This window comes from Eucyclogobius newberryi, unplaced genomic scaffold (assembly GCF_026437365.1).
Source record: "Eucyclogobius newberryi isolate DKJ021-1_F unplaced genomic scaffold, fEucNew1.0.hap1 SCAF_22, whole genome shotgun sequence".
NCBI lineage: Eukaryota > Metazoa > Chordata > Actinopteri > Gobiiformes > Gobiidae > Eucyclogobius > Eucyclogobius newberryi.
In genome coordinates, this window is record NW_027315857.1 from 24,960,678 (window position 1) to 24,972,832 (window position 12,155).

The 12,155-nt window shown below is 39.4% G+C and overlaps 1 protein-coding gene across 1 annotated transcript; it reads right to left on the bottom strand.

The window, feature by feature from the left end:
* Positions 1-3,348: 3,348 nt before the first annotated feature.
* LOC140371679 (GTPase IMAP family member 7-like) lies at positions 3,349-6,639 on the bottom strand. The gene is made up of 3 exons (XM_072458861.1): positions 6,552-6,639; positions 5,306-5,658; positions 3,349-4,190 (listed from the first exon to the last, which is right to left on the bottom strand). The coding sequence occupies exons 1-3, from the start codon at positions 6,556-6,558 to the stop codon at positions 3,414-3,416; spliced, it is 1,137 nt and encodes a 378-aa protein (XP_072314962.1). The 5' UTR covers positions 6,559-6,639; the 3' UTR covers positions 3,349-3,413.
* Positions 6,640-12,155: the final 5,516 nt, after the last annotated feature.

Here is a 12,155-nt window from a genome sequence, read left to right on the forward strand (position 1 = left end):
GCCCCGTCTTGTCTCGTTTCTGCCAAGAAATCTTCCTTAATCATAAACTGAATACATGTAGTTTGAGACCCTACACAATCTATACGGACAGCCAATATGCATATGCTACATGTCACACGTTTATATGTTATTGGGCAAAAAGAGGTATGATAATATCATCAGGAAAACCTGTGACACATCAAGAATTACAGCAAAGATTATAACAAGCTATAATGTTGCCAATGGAACTAACAATCTGTAAATGTGCAGCCTGCATGAACAAGACAGACTCAGATTAAAAGGGAACTTCTTTGCGGACCAACAAGCTAAATTGCAGCAGAGACAACAAAAAGAGATTTTACACAAAAGAAGATTAACAACCAGATCACACAACCAGGACACACAGGAAAATGCACCGGAGACGGAACAACAATTATGGAAAAAAAAACAAGGTGCAACAAAAACAGCTGAAGGCTACAAATAACCTCAGTGAATACTAATCATACCCAAAAGGAGCAGTTATATTGAGCCATGGTCATGCCATGTCTCAACATGTCTTCTTAGGAGGAGAAGTTTATAGTAATGGTTTACCATACGTGAGTCTCACAGTAGATTTAAAAATCAGAAACTCTTTGATAATCAAGATTGTGTGGTGTGTATGACGGCAAGACCCAGCTACAAAGTGTTTCCCGCTTTCCAGGAGGATGAAAATATTTGTTTGTTACTAATGATGACTGCAAGGAAAAGGCCCTACTAGTAATTGTATTAAATATGTATTGTATATATACGTATCAGTGTGAAATCACATATAATAGATCTCTATCTTATTTTGATGCAGAAGTTAAAGGTAACTTTTGTGTCTGTGTACTCAAAAGCTGATAAGAGACACAGAAAAACTAACAAAGGTTTTGTAGTGACCTCCACTGGTGGAGACGACTGTTCCGCCTTTGTACTTGGCAGGGAAGATGCACACTAATAAAGATTGCCGCTGAATTTGAGAAACTCCCTATTATCTCTGAATAGTTTCTGATTACCTCAAATAAAATCTGACAGAATGAACTATATTCATTAATAACTCACAGGCATTGGAAAACAAGACTCATGACAGGTTTGCAGCAGTACCCGACCAGTTGGCCACCTCCATGAAGGCCTACCAGACACTGTGACAGTAGACATGCTGTTAGTTGAACATGGGGGAGTATTGAATGTTGTACGTTAATCCCTAATAACAGAGCCCCTGACGGGGCTCTGTTAAACCAAAACGCTGCATCGTCTACGGACTTTGGCGGAGCGTATGAAGGAACTATCTGGAGTGAAGATAATCATGTGGGATGGCTGGGCAGACATGTTCGGGAGATATATAAAGCTCTCATCATATTTTTGCTCACTTCCTTGGCTATTTTCACCGCCATTTTGGTAGACCGTGGCTGCTGTTGCATTCCATGCATGAGGTCGTTGTGTAATTGGTTACTGATAACGACCATTGAGGGAAAACCTGAAGAAATTAGACAGTTGCTGTTTAAGGGAGACAATTGAGATGATGATTTAAGACAAGACTTTTTTCCTGATACAGGACATTACAGTGACAGTGAAGAAGAGAATGTACTATAAATGATGAACAACAAATCACCCTCTGACTGTAAATGCTAATGAATGTGACAAGAACATCAAAATAAGTGGTGTTTACAGGATCGATCAAATGATAAACAGGAGGGAAATGATGGAATAAAATATAAATAAAGAATAGGTCTTATCATTTGTATCGATATAAATCCATGAAAGTATAACCTCATATAAGTGTTTTTGTATTGATCATTGCAGTAAAAGATGGTCAGAGCGGATCAATCTTTTAGACATGAAATCAAGTCCAGGCAGAAGATATATGCTGTTTAAACCTTGCCAAGATAAGAAGCCGATGTTAATGTCTAAACAAGGACTTGTGAAAACTAACATTGTGTGTGTTTATCTTTGGACCATTAACCACATGTGGAGTGTTTTGAGAACGTTTGACCCTGGACTGCTTAGTTTAGTCTTTATTTGTCAGGGACCATGTACAAAATCATTAATCTTCAAGGGAAAAGATTATCTGCACCAGATTTAGCTACTGCTGCTTTCCATCTGCAGTCCCTGGTCAGGTGAATACATTACAATAATAAAAGTATTAAAATTAGCTCAGTAAAATACACTAATTCGCACACAAATTACTTTCTAAGAGTTACAGAATGAATACAGACGGATTAAAAAAAAAATACAGCTAAACACTGAACCAATAAAACTGAGGAGAGATGCGGAAAGAGCTCAGAGATGTTAGTAACGTCTTGTTAGAGAGACCTCCAGCATTTCTCCTTGTGTGAGTAAAATAACTGCCTCCTGTGTCGTTCTTGTTTTTATGAAATGTTTTGAGCTTAATTCTGACATGTACAAAAACACTGCATATCTCTATTGACTTCCATTATAAGCATGTGTTTTGATTAAGACATTATAATAAGATCCAAGAGAAATATGACCAAAAATGGTTCAATTGTGTTGGTCAAGCGGTGGAAAAAGAAGGTAAAGGCAAGCCAAGTTTATTTGTAGAGCATATTTCAGACACGAGGCAATTCAAAGTGCTTCACACAACAGAAACATAATGCATTCAAATCACAAAGAAATTACAGAAATCACAAAACAGTTTAAGACATGAAAGAGAAAGGTGCAAAAAAAAAATCGTTTTAGTCATATGCACTGCTAAACAAAACTGTTCTTAGCTTAGATTTGAACATTGTCAGAGTAGAAGCCTGTCTCACTTCTTGGTTTGATTTTTAATATGACAATAAGTCCCGGCATCGCTGAGACCCAGTGCAGCCTATCTATGGGAGATACCAGGTGAAAGGCGAGGGGGGATGGGTGTTGGGGCTTTTTTTTTGGTGTAGTCGGGTTGTGCGGGGAAGAGTTGATAAGTGTTGATATAACTCTTGATCTTGTTATATTGGGCATGAGTGGAGCCATCTTAAGGCCTGATTTGATCAGAAGTTCAAGATGGCTGGGGAGGGCCCTGGATGAGGGAGATGAGTATCTCATGTTTGTTCCACCTTTTTGTCTCCACAAAGTTCAGTAAAAGAAAGTTGTTGCTGGTGACTTTACAATCGTTATAGGATTTGTTCAGACCTAATTTTAATCCTGAAATATTAAGGTTTGAGTCTGAAAAGAAGACAACATTTAAATGTTATGCCAATTTTAAAATCTAATTGACTCTGTAGTTTGTTATGTGTCTAATATGTGAGCAAAATAAAGCAAGACATTTAAACCTTTTCAAATGTTTATTTTACAAATATGTACAATTTTGGTCATGTTTGCACACATGAAAGCCTTATTTTCATAAAAAACATTACATGTGATAGTTTTTATTGTAAGTAAAGTTTCAAATGTATATCTGAATATGTAATGTTTTCTATTCACCAGTAAAATATGTTGAATGGATCGTAGATCTCAAACAAGTCCTCTGGTTTTGGGAGAATGGACTCCAGCACCGACATCACTGTTGGGACCACGTTTTGGACCACCGGGTCAACCACGTTTTGGACCACCGGGTCAACCACGTTTTGGACCACCGGGTCAACCACGTTTTGGACCACTGGTTCAACCACGTTTTGGACCACCGGGTCAACCACGTTTTGGACCACTTCCTGGACAGTGGCGAGCACTGCCGGTGGGTCCATGGGCACCACAGCAGAGCCGAACGGCACCATCATTTTTGGCACCACAAAGACGGCTATGACGCCTGCGATTCCTGCCGTAATAACGGCAACATACTTTAAATACGGCAGTTGTCTTTCCTCTTCGTCGATGTACTTGTCGAGAATAGAGTTTTTGGCTTGCTCTCTGCTCTCTTCCAAACTCAACCCTGATTGGATCGAGCCAATGCGACTCTGCTCCGTTTGAATCTCGCGCTCCACTCGCTCTAACACGTCGTTGCTGAAGTACGTCTGGTTGTCTCGGGCGGTCTTCTCCACCGAAGCCAGGATCGTGTTCACCTGAAACGCGTTGCTCCGCTGCGGGTCTCCCTCCGGCGCCTCTTTGGTCCAGTACTTGTGGTCGACCACGTGGCAGCGGCCGCCACACGCCTGCACCAGCTCCGCCAGCCCCGCGCTCTGCTCCACAAACTCAGAGATGCGCATGTTCTCCGGGAGCTGGTCTCCGTGAGTGAAGACCACAGTGGTGAATCGGAACACCTGTTGTGAAAAGGCGTTGATTTGTTATGGGAGATAGCAAGGACTTTAGTTCCGATCAGACGCCAAGTACTACGGCTTTTAGTAGTCGACTTGTTTTACTTTTTGTACTTTGAGAAAATATGTACAAAAATAAAGTGTATTCTGAATAAGTGGTGTGGTGAGGCCTACTAGAACTATTTCGATTTTAATTATTTTTTAACAGTTACATAGCAGTATTTAACTGGTTTTTCGCTCAATGATTTTGTTTAAACACACACAGCATTCTTGAGGACTGTCAGACTGGTACAGAGAGGAGAGTAAGCCTTTTGATTAAACTATGATTCTAAAAAGGTGACAGTGTTGGTTCTACTGTGTCTAAACTCTTCCTTTGATACAGAAGACCACATGATTGTTTTAAACTGACTCAAACACCTGCTCGGCCTCTGGTTCTGTGCACAAACATCTAATTTCTACCTCACAGACAGAACACAGTGGTGAGTTTAGGCAGCTGCTCCTTCCAAGTCCATTAAATCACATGTGTTGTGCCCCAGGGGTCAATTTTAGGCCCTGTACTTTTTAAACTGTACATGCTCCCAGAACTTCCAGAGTTCTGCTGATGATGCACAGCTCCACATGTCTCCTGATGACACCAGGCCAACGGAGGCGCTTTTCACTGCATTTTAGACATTAAGTCCTTTTCTCCAGTGTAACCAGGACAAAACCAGCACCACCAACTTTTAATGCATCACCACAAATGAACACCCAGGCTAGACGGGTTTAGTGCCATACTGTGGGACATTCCAGGCAAAGCAAAAGCAAATACCGTATTTTCCGGACTACAAGTTGCACCTTTTTTCATAGTTTTGCCCGGGGTGCGACTTATACTTATATTTATACTTATATACTTATACTCCGGAGCAACTTATGTGTGATATTATTTGTTATTTTCACACTTGCAACTGCATTTTATATTCCAGTGCAACTTATATGTTTTTTTCTTTGTTTTGCATTTTTTGGCTGGTGCGACTTATAGTCCGGAGAATACGGAATTTGCTTTGCTCCAGGGAGACAAGCAGGTGTGAGATCCAAAATATAAAACTTTATTGTGATAAGAGTATTGCATTTCCAGTACTCGCCTCTTCACCAAACTGCGTCTTCAGGTGCTCCACCACGGCGCGCTCCTGACGCGTAAACCTCTGCACGGGCATCACCAGGAGCACGGCGTGGGGCCCCGGAGCGCACTGGACCCAGCGGCTCATCCACTCGCACCGCCGCTGCGTGTCCAGCCGCTCCGTGCCCAGAACCCCCGGCGTGTCGATCACCGCCACACTCCGGCCGTTCATGAACTTGGAGCGCGCCTCGGACCGTCGGATCGTCGCGTCGCTGCCGTGGCTCACGCTGAACACGGCTTCTCCCAGAATGCAGTTGGCCAGGCTGCTTTTGCCGCTGCCATGTTTCCCCACCAGGACAATTCTCAGCGAGTTTGGCTCTGAATAAAACATTTGTGAGAGGATCTTATCGTTAGAGCACGACTTTTGAGTTAAGATTTGAAACTGAAGCTTTACACTTTGAAGAGGCTGAATAATCGCTGTCTTTGTTTGAATTGTGTGTTATTTTAAACAATTTGGCAGAAATGGTTAGCAAACAAGCTAAAGCTAACCGCTGCACAGACTGAGCAACAACGGAGAAACCGCTTTCAGTTTCCGTTTTGCCACATGAAGTTAATTTGAGCAAAACAGCAGATCACAATTTAGTGCCGTCCATAATTCTGTCTCTCGAGGGACATTTTTCCTCATTTTTGTCCATGTTGTTTCGCTCAAATTAACTTTATTCGGCAAAATGCAAACTAAAGTAGTTTCTCCGTTGTTGCTGCGAAGTTTAGCTTGTTTCCCAATGGCAGAGGGGAGATAAAGGACACTTCAACTCAACACAACAATTAATTTCCTCAAAAACAAACTCAGAGACGTGTTATTTAAGAAAAGAAAGGTAATGAGTTCAACTGTGTTAATAATGTGGGCGGAGCTGCACTGTCCTGGTTTTTCTATTGCAGTTTACATAATTTTCTTTTTTAGACGTCGGATACAAACACAATATTTAGCAGCGTTGTGGACTTTTATATTAGACAGTATGAGACATTTTAAGTGTGTTTTGAGCTTTTACTGGAGAACGTTTCATTATTACTCTCTTCCAAATGTTGTGATTCCTGACTTCATGACTTCTACTGTAGCCGTGTGGACACCAGGGGGAGCTCTCACTACCACAGCAACAAACGAGTGAAGTATTAGTTTGAACATACTTTCAGCACCTTGCATCCTCTACTAGGATAACAAACTGAAGTGTTGAGTGAAAAGAACATTTACACCGAGAGTAAAGAGTGCCTACCTTGCATGGTGTGACTTTGTCTGGACTCGGACCGTTTCCGTGGCGCTGCTCAGCTCCAGTCTCTTCAGCTGCTCTGTTCTTTCACTTCTGAGCGAGGCGGAGTCACTCATGCAAAAACCTGCCCTTCAGCAGCTCACAGTCTGGCACCTGAAAGCCCGTCCCGCTTTGTCTGGAAGGTTCCACAGTTTGGCATTTAATGTGGCAAGCAAGTATAATAAGAGACATGCAAGATCTGCGGGGAGGCGAGTCCATTCACACTGAGAATACGTGTTTTTGCAGGTATTTTTGAGCAATTTAAACGAACAAAAGCAAGAAAGATAAGATTATAGAACATTTCTGGCAAAGCAATAACATCTCCATTAAGACCTGGCTCCAGGAAAGTTACATCATGTTCTTTTAAGAAACAATATTTTCAAACCTTCAGAGAATAAGTAAAGACACAAATACCCAGCTCATGAATCATTTTAGTGCTGGAGTTTTGCCACAAACGCCGGGTCACACCTTCATTTTCCCGTCACACAAGTTTCTAGTTTCTCATTTATTAAAATTCACACAATCCATCGTTCATAAAACAAAAGTTTGAAGATATATTGTAATGTGCCTCAGTGGTGCAGGTTATTGGACGCTTGAAGAGACCATCCTTTCATATTTACTTAACATTTGCATGTGACACGTGACATAGTCATAAGTAAATCGGACGACAGAAGCCACGACTGCAGAGTCTCAGCTTCACAAAGAGTCTAGACATTCTCTATGTCTTGATCGTGGAGTCATTTTAGTCAAATGTTTGAGCGTTTTGATCCTTTAAGTGGCTTATGATGTTTACGAAAGAATCACCATGGATTATTTGATGTGGTTTTTGAAAAGACAAAAGAAAATTGAGTAAATATGAGGGGGAAAGAAATCGTGATCATCATTTTTTTTCTCTTTTCACCCTAGTGTTAAAGAAGCACTACGTAACATTTCCGGTGGAGGATCTGTCTCCATGGGGATGTCATTGGTTTAGCTTAATGCAGCTATCTCCACGGAGACAAGAAGGTGACGTCGCCAAGCTAAAGGTCAAGCTTCTGTAACTGAATGAATGACCGAGATGGAGGAAAAACCTTTCAAAACATCACCGTTCAAATCTAAAACATGTGCGGACGAGGACGGGCCGGACTATCTTTTGGTCGGTGAATATTGAGCGTGTGATTTGACCAAATAAAAAGACAAAAACAGCCTTTATTTACACTTTTTTTATTTCAAAGAAGATGCATTACAAAGACACCACACCAAAAACTGTCCCAAAACGAATTAATACAAACTCATTCCTGAAGACTCGACCAGGACAAACTGATTTTTAGACAAATGAGAGATAGAAAAAGAATCTTCTGGGCTCAGTATTTTATTGTAAGTATAATATAGATTTCAGATGGCGCCCCCTGCCCCCACTCGCGGTAAAATACAGCCTCACATTGGACCTTCTACCGTGACTTTTTGGGTTGTACGATAAAAGAAAGAAAGAAATACAAACAGTTATTTTGTCATTTCATGTACAGACAGATGGCATTTTGCTCTTGGATTCACATTCCCAGAGTTTGTGTGCCTGGGAGTGGATTTTACACATCGCCACATGAGATCACACGATGTTTAGTGACATCATGACATCCACCGTGTTTCCATCAGCTTATTTTTGAAGCACACGTTGCAGTATCGCCTTAGCAACGGGAAGCACTAAACGCTAAAATGTCGCTGTTAGAACCTTTAATTCCCATAAAAATGTATTCACTCGCTTCTGATGGATTTTGTTTGATTCGCATAACAATTAAAGTGAATTTTGAAACGTGGAAACAAATCCCCTTTTAGTCGCATAAACTCGTGACGTGAACCTAGCCGAGCCGGGCGTGTCGATCCACTTCACCACGCGCCCGTTCACCTGCGGATGTGAATACGACGTTAGTGTTTTAATCATGTCACGATCATTGGCACCGAGCAACGGGGAAATGCTTAATTCACGTTGTTGATCAGCTCGCAGTTCCTCTAAACACCACTCGGAGGTTTTTCAAGACAGTTTTGGGCAATGAAACATCCGTAACAGAATAAAATAAAGCTCAGTTTGTCATATTTGCTGCCACATCTGCAGGGACCAGATTTCCCGTGTCGACAAAGATTTGGTCAGCGCAGAAACGAGCAGGATTTCCTCGCAACTAGCTTAGCTTTCCCCTGCAGGCTGCCGCATGAACTGCACGCATACTATAAATACTGGCCATGTCTTCGCTGGTCTGATTTCTGTGCAGATCTGACGTGCGGAAAGTATAATCTGACCTTAATGCCAGACCTGTGCCACCGGTTAGATCGCTTTTATACAACTAATTATATCATACAAAAGCACCAACGCAGCTGTGGCTTTGATGTAGAAAATGCTAATAAATGATTAGCACTGGTGATTAGCACTGGTGATTAGCACTGGTGATTAGCACTGGTCTAACATAATTGACTCCAAGAAATCTTCTAACAACGGAAACATGTAAACATAAGTGTCTGGAACTTTCCCGTGTGTGGTTAAAGTGCTGCGCTAAATACAAATCACGTTTTTGTGTGATTTTGAGCTTTCAGTGCAAACGTTGATGAAGGTTTTTGCCTTTGACATTCGACTTCCTGTCGAAACAATACGACGTGCAACACGCATGAACCCATAGAGACGATACCAGTGATTTTTATGATTTGATCCGATACCAAGTAATATTTTGGCAATAATCTTGGTTAGCGCTGAACCGAACTCGCCATTCTCACCTCTTTAGTGAAGGACTCGCAGTGGGCGGTGCCAGAGGCGGCAGAATTGCAAACTTGGAACACGTTCTCTTCAAAGATGGTGTTGGCCACGCTGCTTTTCCCCACGCCGGTTTTCCCCACCACCACGATCCGAGTGATTTCTGGAACAACAACGTACACACGTGTGGTTCTGAATAATAGTGATAATAATAATGATAAAAGAGAGGGACACGTTGTTGAACGCAGTGGGAAACGCAATTTGTATTTTTTTAAATCAATCACGCACACGTCATGCTAGCCGTTAGCTTGACTATATTTATATAATTTAAAACACCAGACACTGTTGAAAATGTTCTCGGCCAGCTGTAGTCGTTTAAGTTAAAGTTTGTTAAGTTTCAGAACATTAAAAAAATAAAAATATAACTCAGTTACAGTCACAAAACACATTAGATACGACACTTAAACCACTTGGCCTTGATGTTTCTCTGCTCTGATCAGTTTGCTCTGGTTTATTAACATTTGACACAGTTACATGCTTGTGTTTTTGGCTTCATATTAAACTTAAAATAAACCTGTTTATAGACAAAACTCATTTATAGCATGTTAAATGTAGTTTGTCCACCTGCTGTTGCCGTAACAAAAGAACATGAAGCATCTGGGTGTGGGCGGATTCAATTTAGACATTTGGCACTGACTCAAATTAGGTTCAGTTCCAACATAAAAGAAACTTGAATGCCGGCACACCCAAAAACTATTTCAATCTGCAAGAAATAATGTCATATTTTCTTTATAAATATCACATTTTATTCAATTCAAGCGACAGAAACTGAAAAAGTGGGACATTCTCTAAATAAATTAGACGAGGAGCAAAACTATGGAGGGATAGAACTGCCAAAGTACATGTTTATATATATTCATACTCAATAATGTCATATTCATGTGCAATACTCATACGCAATCATTTCATATTCATGTGCAATACTCATACACAATAATGTCATATTCATGTGCAATACTCATACGCAATCATTTCATATTCATGTGCAATACTCATACACAATAATGTCATATTCATGTGCAATACTCATACGCAATCATTTCATATTCATGTGCAATACTCATACACAATAATGTCATATTCATGTGCAATACTCATACGCAATCATTTCATATTCATGTGCAATACTCATACACAATAATGTCATATTCATGTGCAATACTCATACGCAATCATTTCATATTCATGTGCAATAATGTCATATTCATGTGCAATACTCATACGCAATAATGTCATATTCATGTGCAATACTCATACACAATAATGTCATATTCATGTGCAATACTCATACGCAATAATGTCATATTCATGTGCAATACTCATACGCAATAATGTCATATTCATGTGCAATAATGTCATATTCATGTGCAATACTCATACACAATAATGTCATATTCATGTGCAATACTCATACACAATAATGTCATATTCATGTGCAATACTCATACACAATAATGTCATATTCATGTGCAATACTCATACGCAATCATTTCATATTCATGTGCAATACTCATACACAATAATGTCATATTCATGTGCAATACTCATACGCAATAATGTCATATTCATGTGCAATACTCATACACAATAATGTCATATTCATGTGCAATACTCATACGCAATAATGTCATATTCATGTGCAATACTCATACGCAATAATGTCATATTAATGTGCAATACTCATACACAATAATGTCATATTCATGTGCAATAATGTCATATTCATGTGCAATACTCATACGCAATAATGTCATATTAATGTGCAATACTCATACACAATAATGTCATATTAATGTGCAATAATCATACGCAACAATGTCATATTCATGTGCAATACTCATACGCAATAATGTCATATTCATGTGCAATACTCATGTGCAATAATGTCATATTCATGTGCAATAATGTCATATTCATGTGCAATACTCATACGCAATCATTTCATATTCATGTGCAATACTCATACACAATAATGTCATATTCATGTGCAATACTCATGTGCAATAATGTCATATTCATGTGCAATACTCATACGCAATAATGTCATATTCATGTGCAATACTCATGTGCAATAATGTCATATTCATGTGCAATAATGTCATATTCATGTGCAATACTCATACGCAATATGTCATATTAATGTGCAATACTCATACACAATAAGGTCATATTAATGTGCAATAATCATACGCAATAATGTCATATTCATGTGCAATACTCATGTGCAATAATGTCATATTCATGTGCAATAATGTCATATTCATGTGCAATACTCATACGCAATAATGTCATTAATGTGCAATAATCATACGCAATAATGTCATATTCATGTGCAATACTCATACACAATAATGTCATTTTCATGTGCACTAATGTCATATTCATATGCAATAATGTCATATTCATGTGCAATAATGTCATATTCATGTGCAATAATGTCATATTCATGTGCAATAATGTCATATTCATGTGCATGTAACTGCTGTAAATAAGAGTGTTTACTTTTGCAACTATTATTATTATTTTGTCTTATTTTTCTCTCTCTATTCCTTACTAAGAATACGAGAGGTCTTGTCTATGGCAGTTTTGTTTATAAGAGATTTTCTATTAAGAAACATTTCTATAAAGACATTTTTTTAAGCTTTCTATAAGTTATCTGTTCTGTATCTACTTTACGTTGCAACACCACAATTTCCCCCTTGTGTGGACAAATATAGGTTTATCTATATCTTATATCAAATTGGCCAGTATGATTGATCTATTTTTTTTGCCAGTATCACATGTTAACCTAATTC